Raw genomic sequence first — 22,818 nt, forward strand, 5'->3', positions numbered from 1 at the left:
TAAGAATTTGGTGAGCAAAGACCTTTAGAGCTGATGCCAAATTGTATAAGACATTAGATAAAATGTAATTATGGACAAACTATGATGATTTTAGACCCAATCCTCTCTTCAGGTGGAACCAGAAGCTTTTAATGGTTTTTTAAACACCTGTAACATTCGGTTGAGTTGAAGCCTGATACTAAAGCTTTGAGCTCATGCAGGCACCATTACCTCTTCATCACTGAATCACAGTTAATCCTCGTCTTCAGATGCAGCCTCCGAACGCTGCAGCCTCTGAATTGAGACGTAGACAATGTCTCACCGTTTGCACGTCTGTGTAACCACTGGTTCCTGATGTTTCTGAACCCGGAGACCTGCTGAATCCAGCTCTTCACAGGCTGAATACTATGAATCATTCCAGATGTTTTATCTTTCATTCAGTAAAAACTGTTCCATTACAACCTGCCAGTAATGATGAGCTAGTTTACGTTCAGTCCATCCATGCAGTAGTATTAAAAAACTGCAGTATATGATATGATTGTTATATTTAATGAATCACCTGATTTTACTTTTGTAAAGTTTTCTAAAAGGCTGTCAAACAATCGCCTCCCTACCCAGATTGACAACATCTGCATTTCCTTATCAACATTTATAGAGTTAAGTCTTCCAAATATTGCTTCATCCATTTGTTGACAGAGTGAGGAGACGGTGTTTGCAGAAGGTCAAAGGTCACAGGACACATCACAGAGAGGTGAGCGGAGCAGGAAGCGTCTCGTGGTTAAAACACACGAGGGTCAGACGCCGGTTAACTCCAGATAACACCACCGGACTTTTCCATTGGTTATTGTACACGGTCTTTCCAGCTGCAGGGCTCGTAGCCTTTGGATTATTGCTGCAATGGTTTCGGAGATTGAGTTATTAAATATTAACCGTGTGGTCGAGGAGCGGCTGGTGTTTGATTTCACACTCGTTCGTACTTTTGTCTCCTCTGTGTGTTTTTTGGCGGATTGGGATCTTTTTCTAAAGAGCTGATTCAAAGCAGCGTCAGATTTCACGCCACTAAGACGTTGGTGGTTTGAAGAATTCATTCCACACACAAACACACACACACACACACACACACACACACACACTCGTCTAGTGGAAATATTTGGTATTAAAATGAACTGATGTCGACCACAGCAGGAGGTAATAATTCCTTTAAGTGAAAAAGAGGCCAAGTTAATTAACTCTCGTCTGGATATTTAAAAATTATTTAAAGTCTCTGGATTTATAACCTCCAGATTTATCTCTTTTTATTTATTATCAGTTTTGGTGTCATGGATAAATACGTAATTGCTGATTTAATAAGATGCCCCTTTAAATTTAATGTGTGTCGTGGGCACAGTTATTGGTTTTACTATTAGCGACACATTTTAATTTGAATAATCCGTTTTTTAAATGTCTTTTCGTGGGTTTTTCACAGTTTATATAAAAACGATCATGCAGCTCTCCTGTAAAACTGATATTAAATCAAAAGTAAACCTTTCATAAGGTTTAACATATAATAAAAGACCTCACTTGCACAACAAAACAAAGGATTTTCAAATCCTCATCTCAGCACAGTGATGAAAAAGTGAATCTTCCCATTGTATAGATTTCATAAATATTATCATCCAGTAAACATTAGGTCTTTTTGGTTCTAAAATCTCTTTCTAGTAACAATAATCTGAAATAAATGTCAAACAGGAGAGGAAACATATTCTGAACATGCTGCATGAACAAGGTTCCAGTGTAAATGGAATATCGTTATAAGCCTACTTGATATTTCATAAATAAAACTGACCAGATTATAGAGATACACTGGATTACATAGATAATCTCGGATTAGATTTATTGTTAAGAGTCGGATAATCCCTAATTTTATTTGTTGGGTCTCATCCATCAGTTTTCAGTTTATAGGGCCGACTGGTTACGATGGTGAAATATGAATAAATACATAATTACTGACTTAATAAGATGTACCTTTAAATGTAAAGTTGCACATGTGAGTCATGGGAACAAACAGCGAGGAAGCAGATTACAGAGAAGCAGTGGATCCAGATGTGCTTTCTTGTGAGATTTCTATTATAAACGGTGTGTGAATATGTTTTTTTGTAGCTAAAAGAAAACGATGTGTTCCTTCGTTTCCCCCCAGGACCTGAACTTTGCCCTACATCAAACTTGACATGGTCTATTTCGGGCAATCACAAGAGCAACGGCCAGAAGATCCGTGGAGCTGCCACATATCTGCTCTGGACGGATCATAATCCTATAATTATAAATAATCTGGAGAATGTGCAGCGAACACATGAAAAACCACCTTCATGCAACATGTGAGGGATTGAAGCAGACATGTGAGAGTGGAAGCTGCAGCCAAGAAACTAAATAAAAATAACTTTAAAGGCATATTCTTTTTTTTCTGTTAATTTCGCACCCTGATATTTTTCTTCTTCCAGATGTTCCTCTGTTAATCCTGTATAAAGATCAAAGCTTTTATTTACATGGATTATTACTATGTTAACATGAACAGCAATAATTAACCAGATTAGGAGTCTTTATAAAACAAAACAGCATGTTCTGATAAACCTGAATGAGGTCATACACTGGGAATAAGCAAAATTCTAATGATACATGATTTAAATCTTAATCGCAGTATATCATATTGTATATGTACGTATTTATATATATATATGTATGTTTAATCATAATCAATCAGACAAGCCGAGCCAGTGTCATCTTTTAAAAATACATTTAAAAATGTCTTTTAACTTTGGTTTGTTTTATTGCTTTATTTCATAAATTGTCTTGTATAAAATTATTATTCTAATTATTATTATTATTATTAGAAGTCGTAGTATTGGTAGTAGTATAACATAAAAAACTGAGGTATCTATTATTAAAGTAACTGTGAGTGTGGAAATTGCAGCCAAGTGGACATCATGTGTACATGTACTACGTTTACAACATGGAACATGTACAAAAGCGTTATTACACACAGTGCTTGTGTAATTACTGCGATAATAAGCAACAATTGAGTTACGACACGTTGAGTATTTCAATCTAAATCACATGATGAAGACATATACAATTTAATCACATTATAACATCTAATTGGAGTTTTTAATCCTTAAAATAATTAACAGGATTGAGAATAATATGAATGTGTTTGTGTCTTTTCATGCAGAACTGACTGTTGTGTGTGTGTGGAAGTTGCACCAAAGTGTCTCCCGGTGATTGACCAACATTATCAAAACTAAATAAATAAAACACACATGTATATATGTATCTAATCGACCCCCCCCCCCCCCCCCTCTTATCCAGAGGTTAATCCCGCGGAGGGATCGCAGCCAATAGGAGCTGTCGTTCGCTCGGGTTAGGATTAGCAGGAGGCGAATGAGTTTCAATTTTACTGGATTACAGAACAAAGAGAGGGGGACAGGGACCGAGCACGTCAAAGGGGCAAAAGACACACAAACTGGGGGGGGGGAGGACACACACCAGCCCGGTCCAGATGTGCAGGATTACCCGGTTCTAGCGGACGCGTCGTGGGAACCGCGGGTTATGGATTAAAAACAGGGGGAGTAGGTTCTATTCCGGGATTGGCGACGGCAACAAGGCTCTTTAATCGCTAATTGAGGTGAGATTTCCTTCGCTTGTTGTGTGTCTGTGTCTGTGTGTGTATGTGTGTGAGTCTGTGTGTGTGTTTGTCTGTGTCTGTCCCCGCTTTGGTCGAGTCTAGCCCGGGCTCGGTTCTGGAATTACAGATTATAACCCGGTTTGTGCACCGGGGGAGGAGATGAAAGGGAAGCTAATGCTAAGCTAGCTCTCGCAGCGCAGCTAACGAGGCTAGTTAGCGTTAGCGTAATGTGACAGCTAATTAGCCAGCGGGTTATTAGCCTATTAGGCTAATTTAACGTGAATAACACCGGGGATCGGGAGTGTTAGCTCCCGGTGCTAATCCACCGGGAGGGACTCCGGAGTGTGGCCGGGGGGAGAGCACTGTTAGCCGGGTGTTTATTATCTGCTTGATGGCTAATTTATTCCCCCATAGATCACAACGGGGTAGGGGGCTAGGACAACAATAGCCAGCTAGCTTAGCTTTGTGCCAGCGACACACGTTGAAAGTGCACGACACAACGAGGATATATGACAACACACAACCTAAGGCAGCGTGTGGGAGCTGATCAACACAACAACAGTGTTATAACGGGGTTGTACACAATTAGCTGGGAAGCACCGAGCTAATGCTAAGTGTGTTATCAGAGGAGCACAGGGTTTCTCCAGAAAGAGCCTTGATGGGAGAGATAAAGTTTGTGTGTGTCTCTGTGTGTGTAGGTGTGTGTGTGTGTGTGTGTGTGTGTGTGTGTGTGTCTGTGTGTATGTGTGTGTGCTCTCAGCTGTCTGGGTTTGTTCTGGAGAACAGGACAAGTTTTTTAAAAGAACACAAACCAGCTGAGTGGAATCAAACTTTCTGAGCAGAAAGTCCACAGGTTCGATTCCCTCTGAAGGGACATATTTATTATTATCATAACTTAATTTATAACTCTTTAAAAATCTACAGCACGAGGGCAAAGTGAAACAGGACAGGTCATGGAAGCAAGAGCACAGAGAAACATGAAGGAATTACAAACGTTATAATAACTTTATTTCATTTAGAATAACTTTATAAAGCACTTTTCAAACTCTTTAAGTTACTAAGTTATTCACAAGAGCTGCAGAGTAAAACAAGACAGGTCATAAAGCAACAATTACAAATGTTATAACAACTTTATTTCATTTATAACATCTTTATTTATAGAGAACTTTTCAAAATTCAAAAGTTACAACTTAAATGACTGTCCCAGATCACCCAGAGCATGATGTCATACATTATGAATCAGATTTAATAAAGTGGGACAACTAAATAAAACTAAAACACAATCTAAACATTTGCTTGAATCCATCACAAACATAATCTGACAACATTTAGGAACATTGTCTAGTTTATTACAGATTTATATCGTTAACAGAATCGTGTGACATTGACCTTGTCATGTCATTCCAAAGGGGGGGGGCTTCTGATTGACACTGACCCCTCCCCTTTCTGTGACATCACCCCCCATGATATCCATGCTATACATGAAAAGTCCTTTTGACTAGATTACTACCCAATGTCCCAGATTCCCCACACTCACCATAATTTGTCTTTGCTTATTCCAATTATGACTTTATTCAGATCATCAGAAAATGCTGTTTACATGTCAGAGTCATATTCAGATTGTTGTTGTCTTCGGGTTAATATTGTAATATTGATGTCCATGTAAATATGTCTAGTGACCTGTGTGAATTTAAATACGCCAGTTTCGAAAAGCAGTTTTTACGAGTACAATGCAAATCAAATACAGACCAGTACACACAGAGGAAAAACAAAAAACACAGATTAGTTCATACTTAGATTTATTACTAGATTTGATTTTATCACTGTCATAGGTTGATGTAAATATGAGAATATTGTCTCATGATGTAAACTAGAAAGATGATGAGGTTGTTTGCTGTAATGCAAAGGCACCACATCTGACTTACTGTGAGTGGTTATAGGTGTGTTGCTTTCAAACCACTGAAACCACTGAAACCACTGAAACCACTCTCCTCTATTTACTTACCAGACTGATGCACATTCATTTGTTTCCTGGAGGAAGAAGGAAAACCACGGTTTAGTAAGAAGAGTTTAGCACAAAGCGTTTGTCTCTTGGCTTTGTGTACTCACACAGGTATGCTCCCTTATCTCCCCTAGTTAAACCTAATGGGCCTGGAGGACCAGCTCTCCCAGTGACATCTCCCTGGTCCATCTATTAGATTTGTTGCTCTGGTCGTGGCAGGACAAGCTGCACCTACGGCCCAGTGCCCATTAGAGCCAGTTGTGTGGCACTTAGAAAAACGAACCCAGGCACTAACAGCCTCGTAAACAACACGGACACATAAACATGATTCACGTGGATTTTCCTGGCTGAATCCAAATGGAAAAATGTAGCGCGCCGTCTCCAACAACACGTCCAAGCAGTCAAAAAGAAAGACGTGAATCCTTCAGGCCCAACAAGCTGTGGTGAATGTTTTAGTTTCCTTAAAAAGAGCCATGACGTTTCTTGGCCTGTTGTGCGACTACCTGTGTGGTGCAGTGTGGAAATCATTGACAGGAATGTGTAACGCTTCACCCACTCGGTCTCTGCATCCAGCAAACAGGAATCTGCACAAACAAACATTCCTCCCGAGAGATGTAATGATAATTTATTATATCACGTGGTAAAGTCAAACAGAGCGAAGCCAATTATCTGAAGATCACGACCTCACCTGGTTTTAGTTTCACTCTGATTGGCCACAACCTGTGGAACCCATATATCTGTAATGGTGACTTTATGTGCGTTACCACATTATTACATCTACAAACCTATTTACTCACGTGTATATTCATGTTCCACAAACATAACAGGACTGAATGTATAGGTTCATTTGATTTATTACGTGTGAATATCTGCACAGAACACCTGAGACAGAAATGTGTCTCCACCTAGAGCACAGATTTGTGAGTGAAAGGTGTCAGAGATTCATGACTTATTTATAATCAAATTCATATTTCAGGTTTAAAAACTTGAATTAAAAGCCTTTATTGCTGATTTAAAGAAACCCAAGTGGTCACATTTTGACCTTTTAATAAAAACACATCCAGTATTGACAGTTCCTGAGTTTATGTCAATATTAAAACGTCCCCGGTCACCTTGAGTGACTCCTGTAGATATCGACCTTTGTCTGTAATAAGCTTAATAACATTACAGCCTCTTTGGGGTTTTCTTCAACAGGTTCTGAGCAAAATTATATACTTTTTAAAGGTTAGCTTCAAACAGCACTGGGCAGAATGTTTGTGATTGTGATATTTTTGACCAGTTCTCTCCTGAAGCCAGATTTAAAAGGACAAAGTCCAAGATGTTAAAGATGTTACGACACCTGATAACAAGGTTTGCTGTCTGACTTTTTTTTGGCGTCGGAGGATTAAGTTGTTTTTTAAGACCTGAACTCTGGAAAGTGTCCAGAAAAAATTAAGCAGTGAGTGTGTCCAGGTCAGACGTGTTCACAACAACAGGAACATTCAGATGAGGGGTTGGCGTCTGGTTAAATCTCACAGGAAGCAAGACATGACGTTTAAAATCTGCTGTGGAAGGCTCAGTGTTTTTGTTTACAGCTTATCGACAGCAGCATCGGTCCTTATCCTTAACAGCTCTTGAATCTTCAGGAAAAGTCCAGAGCAACTGACTCAAACTTTTGCGTTTTCACTTACGGAAAACTTCAGAAAAATGTGCAAATAACAGCCTCTTTTGTGTCGTTTATTTATTAATTATTGATCCACAGAGAAACTGTATATGTATAATACGCTGGAGCTTCCTCTATCACAAAGCAGTTGACACGGCGTTATCCTTGAGCCTGCGCTTATCCCCACCGCTCTCCTCCTCCTCTCTACTTCCTTTTCCTCTTTCAAATATGTGAGGGAAACAGGCCATCTATTTTGAGGCCGTAATAATTTAGAAGGGGTTGGGGAGGAGGGAGGAGGGAGTGGGGGGGCTGATGTTTGCTGTGGCCCCAGGGGAGGCAGATTTAGAGACGGCCAATAGACTTGGCACGTTCAGACTGGTGCAGCTGAACCCCACCACACCCACCCACCCTCTCTCTCTCTCTCTCCCTCTCTCTCTCTCTGTCTGTCTATCTCTGTCCTCTCTCTATTGAGTCAGTGGCCGGGGTTTTGCCAGAGGCGAGTATAATGGTTCCCAGTGTCTGGAGAGATTAAAGGCCAGAGCTGCATTGTTCAAATGCCCCGAGATTAGTTTCCAAGGAGACGGGTTTCCGTTGCCATGAGAACATAGTGCCTGGCTTTAGCCGAGCAGTTTTTTTTTTGTAACATTTCCATTAGCAATTCCTATCTGTTGGCCTGTTTGCTTTGATTTACATTCTCTAGATTTTCATCTGGACTTCACGTAAACGTCACGGCTCGGTACCTGCGGTGGTCGTGGAAAGTTAGGCACGTATCTCGTGATTCTTCCAGCTGCTCCACGTGTCCCGAAGAGGCCGAAGTATAAATGGGTTCATGTGATATCATGTGAGCGCTCTAATTAGCCCCAGTTGACAACTTGAGGCAAACCAGAAGTCGCTGATTTCTGATAGATTCGGCTGTTGGTCATGCTGGTGGTGTGGCTAAAGGGAGGCTGTTGCTTTCATTGGATGGGGAAGCTATGAATATGATATGCAAGGATGAATCATACCAATTTTGGTGAGTCACTGGGACCATTTCACCAGGTTCTTATCGAATCAAATAACTAAATAAAACCAAACTTATCATTGGGAAGAACACAAATATTTAATTTAACATGTTCCACCTGAAGCTCACGTCTGGTTTTGTGTTAAAATTCTCTACAACGTTTTGGATGGAATTTCATGACATTTGGTTTAAAAAATTCATGATCCCCCTCAGGATGAATTTCAATAACTTATGGTGATCCCCTTATTTCTTTCTACAGCCATCACCAGGATAAAAATCGTATTCCACCCAGTTTTTGTTTAATGACCAATGTACCTGCAAACAAATGATTCTCAGCTCTACTTTGTGTTTCAAGCTAATTAGTAAAAAAATCTAATGAGAGCATAATCTCATTAGAATTAATTGAAGACTGAATGATATGAGCATGCAAGGTGAGGGAGGAGCCTCAGAATGCAAGATTCCATTTGCCTAGAGTCAAAACAAATGATGTCAGAACTAAGTCTCTGCTTTGAATGTGCGTGTGTACGTGAATATTACACACGCAGGGTTTTGTCTGCACCGCACCGTGGTCATCTGCCTTAACTGTGTTCATCTGTCCCCTGCAGAGGCATGGCTCAGATGAGGAAGCTGGCATGCGACAGCATCAGGGCGAGCGCCCGGGGCGAGCCGCTGGTGTCGGCCCGGCAGGAGATCCTCACCAGCCTGGTGTCGGCCCTGGACTCAGTGGTACGTCGCCGAAGCCTCCGCCTCTTCTTCTCTTCCTCTGTGCTGTCAACCTGATGAACTGCTCCAAGCAAATGAGTGAAAATCAAACCATAAAACATCTGGATAATCAGCTGCATCGCTTTTTCAGAATCTGAATTCGTCTTGTTTATGTCACCATGCACTCGAACACCAGAAATTGATGATATGTGGAACTGTGGCATCATATCTGAGAGCAGAATCTTTTCCAGGAGATTCAGAAAGCAGATTTTCTCGTAATCAATTTACTTAATGAACTCTTGAGTCCCACTCGTCTTCCTCAGGAGTTTTTTTCGTTAATTATTTCTGAGTAGATTAAGCCTGCGTTCTTGTTTTTCCAGTGCATGGCGATGTCCAAGCTCAACGCCGAGGTGGCGTGCGTCACCGTGCACGAGGACAGCGTGATCGCCGTGGGCACGGAGAAGGGAAGAGTGTTCCTCAACTCCAGGAGGGAAATCCAAACAGACTTCTACAAGTTCTGCCGTAAGTTCTGCTCCGAACGGTGATTTCAACGATTCATTCTCGACAGAGGATTGATCCGTCTCATCTCAGCGACAGATTCCAGACACTTACATGAAATGCTCTCGTGTCAGGCAGGCGTGTCCCGGCAGGATTCTGCAGCCAGTGATCACATTCAACCAAAAGGCTTCAATAACAACAGCTCGCACTTTTGCTTGAAATCCGATTACTTTGAGTTAAAATGATTGAATCCATAAACCATGGCAGTTTCACACATTTGCTCCTTATCAGATAAAACCATATATCAAGAAATCGTCCTGTCTCATCTCATTTTGAATCCATTTCATGTGTTGAGTTTGCAAAATTATTGCCAGATAAATTCTTAAGACTCGAGCCAGAGACTCTGTTTAAGTTTAATTTAACGTGGCAGGTTCTACTTCTTAGGGTTAACACTCAGCCAGTGCTCATGTTGTTATTCTTTAAACTCTTTAAAATCTCTAAACTCAACCTCAGCTCCTCAATAAACCATAATAAATTATTAATGTACTAAAATGGTGTTATAAATTAAATAAATATACAATTCTGACATGTTTGTTCATCAAATTTAGCAAATTAAACACATAAAACAAGAAAAAACATTTCTTAACAACCCCTTAGTTATTTTAAATGCCACAGCTTTCTGTAGCAAAACTAAAACATGGGTTAACAGTCAACCAGTGCTCATCTTGTCTTTCTTTAAACTCTTTAAAATCTCTAAACTCAACTGCAGCTCGTCAATAAACCATAATAATTGATAGAAGTGAGGAAATTGTGTTGTAAATGAAATAAATACACAATTCCGACATGTTTGTTGAACAAATTTAGCAAAATTAAACACATAAAACAAGTAAAAGACTTCTCAATATAGAAACATGAAAAAACATTTCTAAACAACCCATTAGTTATTTTAAACGCTACAGCTTTCTGTAGCAAAATTAAAACATGTTCTAACTATTATGGTTTTTATTATAGATCGATTTGAACAGGATCATGCAAACAACAATCTCCCGCAGGCAGGTGAGGAGAGAAACCCCCCCGTGGCGCCACCACCCATCGTTACCACACTTCACACTGCATGTGAAGGTCATCCATAAATAGAAGTACAGAACTTAAGGAGCTCGCCATGTCATAACAATAACAATTTCTCAATTCTTACACAATCAAAATATAGTGGTGAAGTACATTTTGAAGAAAATTGCCTCACCTGTCGAAAAGGCTGTGACCTCCCATTACACAGTTTAATGTTATCATCCTGCGTATGAAAGGAGAAAGGCAACGGTATTCCACCTTGCTTTTTGTTTTTGTGAAGAATAGAAGTAAAACCTTTTGTTTTCCTGCGTCCTTCAAGCGTAACAAACGAGGAAGATTTGATCTAAGTGGCTTTATGTCTCCTACTTAATCACCGATTGTTGGAGACGCTCCCACATTTATCCAGACACCTTCCAAACAAGTCATTAATTTTATTAAAAGACAGATTAAAGACAAACAAGTCATTAACTTTATATGGGGCTATTTTTCAAAAGGTGACACATTCATTACTTTAGAGAATAAGTCTCTCAATCATCTTGTTTCTGTGGAACCTTCAAAGTAAAGGCGCGGGCTGCTCTGTGCAATGCAAATGCACAGAGCAAAAGTCAGTAGCGGGTGTTTTCTGGAGCTTTTCCGACTAACTGGAATAATACAAATGTCTCAGGATGAAGAAGATGAGCCACACATGTCGACCGGGGGAAGACGAAGATGTCAACTTGGAAAGACGACGAGATTTGACAGCTTTTGCCGATAAGCCGAAATTCTCAAAGAAATAGCAGAGACTGTGATTTCCACAGCGGTTTTGAAATGTCATGTCCTGCCTCCTGCTGCTCCACCCGTCGACTGGATGTTTCAAACGTTCCTCTGTTGTTGTGAACGTGTCTGACACAAACAACCTCCCGCAGCTTTCTTCACGTGTGGAAGAAAATCCTCGAAAAACACAATTTTCCACGTCTGAAAACTGAAACGTGACTTTTGTCTTTTTGTCTCCAGGGGCGCCATGTCTGCAGAGTTTGACCACAGCGAATCCACAAACCAAAGACCAGGACGCCGAGCTCAGCAAACTGAGTAAAGACGGTGAACACGGGAAACCGAGAGCTCCATCAGACGCTCAGTCCAACATCTTTGTTCTGAGGAAGATGGTGGAGGAAGTCTTCACCGTGCTTTACAGTAAGGAGGAACCTCACTTATGATTTCCTTTCTCTCTTACTCATAACTAGGGTTGCAAAATTCCGGGAATATTCAAAGTTGGAAACTTTCCATGGGAATTAACAGGAATATACGGGAATTAACAGGAATTAACGGGAATAAACTGGAAATGTTGTGGGTAATTTATACTAACTGTGTTTACCTTGTCATATACAGACATAAATATAAACATTGTGTTGTGTCATAGGCTGATTTGAGCCCTGAGGAAACTTTGGGCACTTGACTATATGCTTCTGCATCGTTGTGTCATTCTTAACATAGGTCTTTGCACAGTATTTGCAAATGTACACAGCCTTTCCTTCTACATTGGATGAGGTGAAATGTCTCCACACATGAGAGAGTGCACGTGGCATTGTTCTATTAAACACTAATGCAATGCCAGAGATTTAAATAGTTAGCCAAACAATTGGAATAGTGTGTAAACATATTTTACAATTGATGCATAAATGAATGGAAATAGGCTAGATGAACAGATGAACAATCCTCAATCAGCATGCTAATATATTTTCCGAGTAATATCATTGAAACTTACCTGACTAGTCCTGCACTCTACAGCAGGCCTCAATAGCCCTGCTGTAGAGTGAAGGATGCTGGGAGTTATCTGTGCATGTGATGGAAGAATGCACAGTGGAGGGTTGAAACTCAACGTTCCATACATCTTTAAAATAGAGTTTTGAATGATGTTTTTATTGCTCAGCGTTTCATTTGCATAGTTTTTTTTTTTTTTCAAAATTCCCAAAATTCCCGAGCTAAATATTCCCGTGGAAAGTTTCCGGAAAGTGTCCGTAAACTTTCCGTCCCTTTGCAACCCTACTCATAACACACCTGAGGCTGGGAGTAATTCTGCCTCGTGCAATGTGCAGGTGAAGCCGTGGGAAAGAGCAGCCTGGTCCCTGTGCCTTATGAGCGGATCCAGAAGGACCCCGGCTCTGTGGTGGCCCACGGCCTGCCTGAAGGAGTCACGCTGAAGAAGCCGTCGGAGTACGACATCAAGACTCTGATGAAGATTCTGGAGCAGAGCCACCGGATCCAGTTCACGGTGAAACGGTGAGTCTGCCGTCGGTTCTCCTGCTCTGAACAATGTCCTGCTGTCTTTGGAGAACTGGCTTCTGTCTGAACACTTGTATCGGATTATGAAAGCAGATGTTTCGCATCTGACCGCTGCACAAGAACGAATAAAACAAAGATGTTTGGCATTTTGGGTTTAGCCTCCTAATGTTTTCCAGAGACTCGTACTTGTGTTTGGCTGGAAGCACATCGCTGCCTTCTCGTCCTCTGTGGTTTAATGGAACAGGACAGACTGAAGTGTTTTACTTCGGGTTAAACAGGGTTTTTAATTCAGCTGTAAATAAAACACTCTCTCAGGTTTCATGTCCGTCTCTTCAGAACATCTTTCCTTCATAACAACAGAACAGAGGCAATGTTTAACAGGATTAATGACAGATGCCGGACAAGAAACAGTTCTGTGTGTTTTAAGTCAACAGTGACCACACAAGTTACAAAAGGGATGTTAATATTAAGTTTAAATATTAAATATGAAACAGGGAGACTCAATTGTGCAGAATCTGCCAATGAGAGCAATGAGAGCAAACTAAAGAGGATGTTGGGAACTAGTGTTTACAACCAGAACATGAAGCCTGTTTTCCACTGGTCACAAAACCCACTAACACCCAGTAACATCTTGCTTTTGTTGCCAATGTGAATTAATACAATCGGCATTAACTCTCGCTCATTCCTCCTTCTTCTTTGTTTGGGCAGAGTAGATGCTGCACCTTTTCCAGAGTGACGTTATGATGCTCATTAAACTTCCAGGATATTTGTGTGCTTAGTTTTTCTGCATCTTGGAAGTAAAGTGCAGCTGAAAGTCTTTCTCGGTATCGTGCAGGTTTGACAGGGAACCAGGTAAAAGTGACCACAGTCCCATTATCCCTTGTCTTCTAACACGTTTGTTTCCTGCAAGTTTATGACTTCAAACATGACTCAGCTGCAGGAGAATTAGACAAACTCCTCAACTGGTAATGGAAGAGGAGTCCACCCAGATTTAAAAGAAGTGGAGACATGTCGTCCATATTAATTTACAGTTAGAGTTTCTTCTGCCGCAGCAGATGCAGCGTAAGCCAGGAGAAGCTTGGCAGGTGATTACAGTTGGCAAACAAGAAGCTTGATGTCAAGCTGTGATGTTTTTAACCTTTCCAACGCATCAAGCATTCAGATTAAGATCCAGTGGAACCTTGAGGCAGAAGCTATTTGTGTCCTGATCCTGATTTCTCCTTCTCGTGCTCAGGCCGGCAGAAGATTTGTCTCGAGAAGCCAAGTCCAGCACTGATGTCAATCACAACACTTCCACCGCCGCCACCGTGACGCCGAGCAGCCACGGCGCCGGGAAGACCCCCGCCCCGGTAGCCCCGGCATCAAGTCCCGCCACTTCCAGCAACTCGGTCCTGTCGGACTTCCTGTACGGCATGCCCATGTCCTCCAAACCCCACCCAGACAGCAAGCTGGACTTCAAACCCTTGTCCCTCCTCAACCTGGGCAAGGACCGACTGGCCAACTGGACAGCCGGGACGGACAAGACGTGTTCCAAGGACGGCGCTAACAACGGTGAGGTGTGCGTGTGAGGATCAGGGGGGACGGTTCCAACGATGGAAGGTGGTCCTGAGTCCTGGTCCTGTTTCCAGTGAACACTTGAAACAGTTTGAAAAGGACATATCTTGACTTTGAGCTTTTTCTCAGATAAAACCAGATTCTCTCTGTGAGCTAAACTCTGAACAGTAAGAAGAACAGTCTGTGTTTAAAGAGTCTGTCTCATCCTGAGCTCCAGTGGGACAGTTTCAGTCGTTGGGTTGAAGTCAGATTGTTTTAGTTCATATTCATTCACTCAGAGCAGCTCTTTTATTGCACATTTCCCTTTTATGCTCGTGTCCCTGAAGGAATCATTCAACCACCAACCACCAACACTCTGATCCATTCACTTACCTGTGATTGAAATTCTAGAGAAGAAGCCTAACCTCTCAAAATGTTAGATAAACACACCCAGTTATATACTGTGGTAATTTCCCATCTTTTCCAGTTAATTAACAACGTTAGCAAAACAATTTACTGAATGAGAGGATTTGCCAAAAGTGAAGATTTCTTTCTGAGATGAGATTGAAATGAATATATTAATAACTAAACAGATATTCGCTCTGAACTTTCAGATGAGACATCACGACTACCTGGTGATCAAGGCCAGAGTCCTCCTGGCGTCCACATCTCCAAGAGGCTGCTCTTCTCTATCGTGCATGAGAAATCAGGTGAGTCTGAACCTAGGACCAGAATTATTCTGTCTTTATATGTGTTTGGTTGTTTGAAGTTAGAGCAAATACAGTATCAGTGACCCAGTAGTGAGAACACCAGACATACACATAGATGACAGAGATGTTTTTTAAAGCTCATATGTAAACTAATAACTTCCTGTGTCCGTCATTTCAATTTAAAAGCACTTACCAAGGCATATGAGGGTTTTGTTTAACATCTTCTTCCTGTGTGTTTCCTCGTTCTCTTTGGATTTGTAGACTCACACAGTAGCCGAGCGTTGTTTACTGAGCCCCGGCTGAACGGTACTAACCCTTCACCATTAAGGGCTAAGCTACTGAGATGTCAACAGTAATCCTCTAAGCAGATTGCTCTCACTCCCGAGTTGACATTGAGAAGATGGAGACGATTAATTTCCCAGATCTTTTAGCGCCACACTGGAGTAAAGCTCATTTGAATGTTAATGCTCCGCTGAACTTTTCTCCTTTTTACATAAAAGACGTTTTGTTTCACTTCTCTTCTCTCCTGCAGAGAAATGGGACTCGTTCATCCGGGAAACTGAAGACATCAACACGCTGAGGGAATGCGTTCAGATTCTGTTCAACAGTCGATACGGTGAGAGAAGCAGCTCGGTGCTTTCTGGGTTTAGGGGGAAATTTGGGACGTTATCTGTTCCTCTTCGAGATGATCGTTCACGCAGCGTTATGATTCTGTGCGTGTCTATGGATATTGATGGATTCAGGTCACTGCTTCAGTTTGATCATCTTCTCCTCAGTGATACACACGAGACACACATCTGTATACACAGTGTACTGTTCAATTCTATAAGAAAAATGTCTGAGGAAGAAGAAAGAAGAGATAAAGGAAACATATTCTGCTCATATTTAGGTTGATAATTATAATTTACCTACTTTAAAAGGTTCGCATGCTCCAATGTTCAGAAAACACATCACTTTCCTCATTAGTGGGCGTGCTGCATCCTCAATTCAGGCTCCACCCCCATCCTGCGAATATGGTTACTTCTGATTTCAACAAACTAAGACGATGCTGACCAATATGTCAAACTTGAGGTTTCAAATCCGCATCTCACAAACCAATGGAATATGTTTCCTTTTATGTTTTGAAATATTTGCATTGTTTTCCTGCTGATTTTAAATTATTCCAAAGATGCTGCTGTGTATTCATACTTTAGTTAACCCCTTGTAGATGAATGTCCCGAATTTGCCTCAAACCCCATTCCGGTCTTTTTATCCCACTAATGCCTGATGGTGCAAATACTACACATACCATGAAGGTATTGGAAGTACTCTGCTGCCATCTAGTGGTCGGAGTGGAGAATACATACTAGCCCCTTGGTACTGTGCAGCAAAGTTATTTTTAGGTATTAAGCTGTATTTGAAATACTGTGATGATGGAACATCAATGATTGTACAGAAACATATGTTGTTTTTCCATTTCAAGCAAAAGCAGCATCAATATAATAATCTACATACCAGAGACCGGAAAATTTGTTAAATTACGGTTATGCCCCATTATGCCGCTAATTTGCCTCATACTTACATTTGATATCTATTGTTTATGTTGTATTGAAAATCAACAATCTCCACTTAATTTAGCATCTGTATGACAGCCAAAAACACAAATATCTTTTTTTATATATTGGAAATTAATTCAGGCAATAAGGGGGTGTTACCCATATTCTACCACCAGTATCACACTGTGTGTCTATAATACCTGTTTGCTTCCTGTTTCCCCCCCCCCCTGCAGCTGAGGCCCTGGGTCTGGATCACATGGTGCCCGTCCCTTACCGCAAAATCGCCTGCGACCCCGGAGCCGTGGAAATCATCGGCATCCCGGACCAGATCCCCTTCAAGAGACCCTGCACCTACGGAGTCCCCAAGCTCAAGCGCATCCTGGACGAGCGCCACGGGATCCGCTTCATCGTCAAGCGGTGAGAAGTGATTGACGAGAACAATTACAGAGACAGAAATATAGTTTTATCGAAACGTTGCTGGAGCATGAGTTCCTCTTCCAGGCAGACGTAACTCTCCGGGAAGCAGTCGTAGCATTTTGTAATTTATATTTCCAGGGGAACACGTCGATGCACACTTTCCTGAAAGTCTAATCAAGTTTAATTCAGTCCCCGAGTGCAGGTCGTGATCCGGCGCCGCTCCGACAAACTGCAGCCGCCACTTTTATTTGCGGGGGGGCGGGGTTTAATAAGCAGCGGAGCAGGCCGATAACCATCTGTCTCTTAAACGTCTGCTTCCTCCCGCACGCTGACATCCCGCCGACCGCTAAACCGTCTCCACCCGCGTCCCGAACGACTCCCCTGCCGGCACGCCACCACTAACGGCCAACCACCCCCCCCCTCCATTTGTTTAAGCTCATTTAAACGAGCCACCATGCCTTGTTGGAGATAACACATCTTTTTAACGAATCCTGCAGGCGGCTCGTTAGTGTTAATACAATTAGGGAAAGATTGAAAATGTGATTAATTCAGAATTACATCACACTCCCATTGTCAGTGAGGGATGTTCCAGATGTTCTCGCCATCGTGGTTTTAAAACACACTGATCGTTAGGTTCTAATGTTCTCCGGCTCTGATTGGATATATATAATAACGCTCTGCTGTTATATGATATCTCATGTTAGTGATGTTCCTGCATCTGTTGCTTTACATTCTCCTCTTCCCGCCCACACTATCCAGAGGGGACGCCACAATGCGCCTGATATGAAATCCGCCATCTTGCACATTTGGAGTTTGTGCAGCAGCAGTCAGGGGCGGAGCCACAGTAGCAAAGTGCTGCCTATACACATCCTGAACCAATCACGAGTCAGTTTCAGCTGTCAATCATGATGTTTCACCTCGTTTGTATATCATCAAAAAAGTTATTAAACCAATTCTTATCAGAAACATGAACACCTGAACATCAGTGTGATGAGAAAATGACATTAACTGCAACTCTGGCTCCAAATTATGTTTTAATATAGATAGAGACGATAAAAGCAGCTGTTGTTTGTGGTGTATTTGGAGCATTAGACCGCGAAAAATCATAAACTAGGTCATCTTGCTTTATTAAGATATTAAATAAATTATAAATGTGCAGCTGGAAGATGCAGAGGTTACGCTGCCCTAAATAAAATGTTTTACAAATAGATGTAAATAAACAGGACTTAAGTAAAGACGTTTCCTGAAGATGAATCACGTTAACAACGAGCCAGAAGTCTGGAGAATCCGTCCAGGAGCGAATCTCATCCACACGGTTATTTTTAGAGGGATTCAGCGATAACAAAGGAGCGAGTCAATTAGCTGATTGTTTAACGAGCACGTAATGTGTGCGTAACGAGATGTTAACGACATGTTCCTCCTCGTGTTGTTGAGGTTTGCATCATGGGTTGTTGTTTTTTCTTTCCGTCCCTGGAGCTTGATCGCTTTTTGAACTCAGTGACTAATGACCCACTTTTTTCTTTATATTGCAGAATGTTTGATGAAAGGATTTTCACTGGTAAGAGACTGATTCATTTACTTTTTTTTTGTTTTTTAAGCCATTTTCTCACGGCTCTGAGCTGTGATTCAGAAATGTATGAATTTCAAATCGGGGCCTTAAGTAATTCTGTGACTTCAATAGTCATTCATGTCTGTTGTTTGAGTCATAGGTCTTAAATTTTAATTTGTTATGGTCTTAAAAAGTCTTAAATATAACTTGTTGAAACCCTGTTTATGCAAATTACTTTAAACCCTCAGAGATCAATAACAGAGCTACTTAGGTAAAGCCTGAATTCTATGAAAATGAAAGATCTTTGTTTTCAAAGGGAGGTTTGGTTCCATGTGTGCTCTTGTGTGGAATGCAGCCCTCACCCCGGGCTTCTAGTTGAACCACATTCGTCTGTATATCTTTACGTTTAATTACAGCAACTGTCAAACAGTCATTAGTCTTTATTTAAACTCCACCGATGTCTCTAATCCAATGGGAAGGCAGCGTTTGCTCATCTTCTCCCGTCTTGTTTGTTCAAGCTGCTGGGAAGATGGCGAGGGAGGAGGGAAAGCACGACCAGGGCTCCGCCCCTGAAGACGGCTTCCCCGACAACCTGAGCATCCCCCCCACCTCCTCCTCCTCCGAGCTGCTCAGCAACCCCCTCAGCAGCAGGTCAGACCCGGGAGTCCACATCACTGTTTATGAAACTGAGAATAAGAGACGGTGGCATGCAGCCAAGTGATATCGTATTTATAACCTTTATTACTCGTAGTGTGGACTGAGTTAAACAGTTTAAATATGCTGCTCTGCATAACTTCTAATTTACATTGCAGCCGTGACACAAGCTTTTATAAGAGTCATTTGAATTCATATCATTTACAGGGTTCGTACGGTCATGGAAAACCTGGAAAAGTCATGGAATTTTAAAATGTGTTTTTTCCAGGCCTGGAAAAGTAATGGAAAAAAAGAATCTCCCAAAAGTTTTGGAAAAGGAGCTCCCAGCATGGAAATTTGTTATATTCATATTTTCATGTCATTCATTTACGCTGAGTTTTAAATAATTCATATGCTTTTAAAGAAATACTCTCAAAATATAAGCAAGCATACTTGGGTTTGTGTCATTTAAGGTTTACTGTATGTCTTAGAATTCTCATTGTTAGTTTGAATAGTACATTTTGTCACTTTTTTGCGTATACACCGAGATTTCACAAAATGATCAGTCATGGAAATTTGGTTTAAAGTTATTGAAAAGTCATGGAAATCCATTGGTCAAAATGTGTATGAACCCTGCATTTAATTTGGCCTCATTTTAGTGCATTTTCTTCTTAATATCCATATGTAATAGGCCTGTGGCTTTAGAGTACATCCGCTGACTTATCATTCACATGTCTAATTAAAGTAGCTTTATATTACAGTTGACATTCATCTATTCATACTCATATTCACACAGAGCGTCTGTATCAAGCACTTTGGCTGATTTATTACGGTTTTTCAGACGTAAAATTGTCCTTAAAATTGTGTCTGGAGTTTTTCCTTTCACTTATAAAGAATTTACCCGGTGGTCATTTCAGTCGGACCCGTTCTTAACAACAGGAAAATGTCCGGAACATTCAGGGGGAGGGCTGACGTCTCAGTGGAACAGCAGGAGACAGGACCGGCTCTCAAACCTCCAAGTCGATATCTTCCTCTTTTTCATCCTGAGATGTTTTTGTTTGAATCCGTCACGTGTTAGAAACATCATCAACACGTCCACTTACTCGCTGTTCATTCTATTGGACATTCTCCTATGGACTCACTCGGACATTTTACCAGTGGGCCGGGAAAGAGTTCTGGAAAATGTCCGGACTTGAGTGCATGTCTGAAAGCAGCTCGTCACTCGTGCGTCTCACTCTCACGCCGGCATCACACACGTCGATGTGAAATAAAACCAACATCCCTTCTAGTTAGTGGACGACCCGCTCTACCACCTGAGCCACAGCTGCCATAACCAGTTTCCTGTCTCTGAGCTGACCCATGTCTTACCAGATAACAAACATTTCTTCAATGAATCAGTTTTGTGTTTGTGTAATAACAAACTTGTGTTTCCTTCCCAGATCGACCAGTGCGTGTGTGAGTCCCCTGCAGGACGGTGAAGCAGGTACGTGATCTACACACACTCTTATATTTAATCCCCCGGGGAACAAATGAACGTTCTTAATGCCGTGTTAACACTCTTTGGAAATCTTTTAAGAAAGTGTGTGTATCTCAGTCCATTCAGTTCAAACACAAGTCTGTCGCCGGCTTAAATCTGTTTAACGCAGCCGTAGGAACACAAAGCCGCAGAGTGACTGAAGGCAGCTCAGGCAGAATGAACTGTTGTGTCTCCGCAGGCCCTTCGGGAGATTGCATTCCTCTGAAAAGGATTAAAACGGAGCCTCCAGATGGGGAAATCATTCAAGTTACAGTGCCAGGTAAGTCAGCGCACACTCAGCAGCCCTTCACTCCGAGACACTTCACTTCCTCAAGCCAAAGCAGAGGCGGCTTCTCATAGATTATCGCTGATATATATCCTGTGTTTGTGAGTCAGAGTCAGAATATAGAAACTACCGTGTGTCTTTAGATGTCAGCAGCAGCTTTATGATCTGTAACATCTGAATACTGCTCAACATCTGCTTTTATTCAACAACACTGAGAGATCGATGCCAGTTTGGTCTTAGCTGTTAAATTTGAAAATGTTCTGACAGCAGCAAAACCTGATGCACAGATTGTATTTGTAGGGAGTTTGTCTGGATGAGTCTAAAACTGTTTGTACTGTTTTATTGCATTTTGATGTGGCATTTAGGGAAGTGGACGTGAGCTTGTTTTTACTGAGGTGAGGAGAAGATTTAATCCTCATCCTCTTTTCAGTTTTTACAGGTTAAAACTGTTATTATCAGTTTTTTCTCACCCTAATCGACAGTTAAACACAGAGGAAGTTGCACCTTGTTCAGATTATTGAGGTGAAAAGTGAATTTGGGATTAAATAATGAAAGGTCTCCTATATTGTTTCAGACTAGAGATTGCTGTAGTTGGTGCTTATCTGTGGAAAAAAATCGTGGTAACTTTTACTGTAGCATAATGTACGCTTAATACGCATCGCTTCTTAATCCTACATTCCATGCTGTAATATTCTCCAAGTCTGTTTTTCAAAATGTTGTTTTGAGTCGATCCTTTTTTTGTTTGTTTATACTTGTTTTTTTAAATTCAGCGATTTAATTCAATTTATTTGGAATTTGAGATACAAATATAATTTAATTTGATTTGATCCATCAAAAGTAAAATACAGTGGTTGTAAACACTGTTTTCATTCTGATGTCCATATCTGGAATGGACTCACTGTTGTCCCTTGTGGAGATTAGGAGGAATTACACCCCTACAACAGGGGTTCTAAGCAGTTCTGCAGATTATTTCATTGTTATATTCATTTATATTCATTCTCCAAGGAGAATTAAATAAAAAAACAACCCACCCATTGTTCCTCCAGATGCTGGTACGAGTGGGGAGGAGCCTAGCGAGCCCGTGGTCGAGCCTGTGGCGGCGGCGTGTCGAGCCACCGCCTCGCCCTCCGCTCAGCCGGCCCCCCCTGCTCCCGCGGCTCCCCATCACCCACCGGAGAATCACACAGGTAACGTCAGCTACGTCGGCCCCCACCTCCTTTTCATCTACATCCTTCTCACCCCCCCACTGAATGCCAGCTCACTCAACCGCCCTGGCGTCAACCACTGACTCCTCACCACACCCTGGCCCCCCCTGTAGGCCGCTAGATACGCTGCAGCACGTATGAAACCACTTTTCTCAGATACTTTATCTTCCACCATTCCCACTTCCCCCCCCCCAAAGCCCCTAATAGACACAACCCCAGTTCTACAGAATCCCACTCACCCAACTCTGACCCACTGTAGCTCCTCCCTCCTCCCTTATAAACACTCTCCTCTGTGAAGGGCGCCGTGCATCAGCTGTCGAGAGTCAACTTTCTCTCTATCATCAGAAACTGAATTTATCTGCTGACTTATGATCAGAGACGTTTATCCAGACTGATGCACTGTGCTCGTCTCCAGAGCTTGAGTGAATCTTCCTCTAGTTCTGCTCCTGAGAAGTTTAGAAAAACAAAGATCCTGTTAAACAGAACCCGGCTTCACCTAACACTGACCCCCCTGTAGACCGAAGCCCCTCCCCCTTTTAGAGTCAGGTGACCAGGAACCTCTGAGTAGACGCCGCTCTCTTCCAACCGCTTGTTTGCCAAATTGTGATTAAAGGGAACTTCCTCTT

At 41.7% G+C, this 22,818-nt stretch overlaps 1 protein-coding gene across 2 annotated transcripts in view; it reads left to right on the plus strand.

The window, feature by feature from the left end:
- Positions 1-3,471: 3,471 nt before the first annotated feature.
- gtf2ird1 (GTF2I repeat domain containing 1) overlaps positions 3,472-22,818 on the plus strand; it is a 33,086-nt gene continuing 13,739 nt past the window's right edge. For both annotated transcript variants that reach the window (XM_061086007.1, XM_061086008.1), the window contains exons 1-14: positions 3,472-3,637; positions 8,887-9,007; positions 9,364-9,505; positions 11,543-11,719; positions 12,622-12,805; positions 14,043-14,359; positions 14,956-15,051; positions 15,584-15,667; positions 16,820-17,003; positions 18,536-18,561; positions 19,071-19,203; positions 20,625-20,668; positions 20,901-20,981; positions 22,034-22,174. In XM_061086007.1, the coding sequence (XP_060941990.1) occupies positions 8,891-9,007; positions 9,364-9,505; positions 11,543-11,719; positions 12,622-12,805; positions 14,043-14,359; positions 14,956-15,051; positions 15,584-15,667; positions 16,820-17,003; positions 18,536-18,561; positions 19,071-19,203; positions 20,625-20,668; positions 20,901-20,981; positions 22,034-22,174 (1,726 nt within the window). In that variant the 5' untranslated portion in view covers positions 3,472-3,637; positions 8,887-8,890. The remainder of the gene's footprint in view (positions 3,638-8,886; positions 9,008-9,363; positions 9,506-11,542; positions 11,720-12,621; positions 12,806-14,042; positions 14,360-14,955; positions 15,052-15,583; positions 15,668-16,819; positions 17,004-18,535; positions 18,562-19,070; positions 19,204-20,624; positions 20,669-20,900; positions 20,982-22,033; positions 22,175-22,818) is intronic.

Source organism: Limanda limanda, chromosome 14 (genome assembly GCF_963576545.1).
Source record: "Limanda limanda chromosome 14, fLimLim1.1, whole genome shotgun sequence".
In the NCBI taxonomy this organism is placed as follows: domain Eukaryota; kingdom Metazoa; phylum Chordata; class Actinopteri; order Pleuronectiformes; family Pleuronectidae; genus Limanda; species Limanda limanda.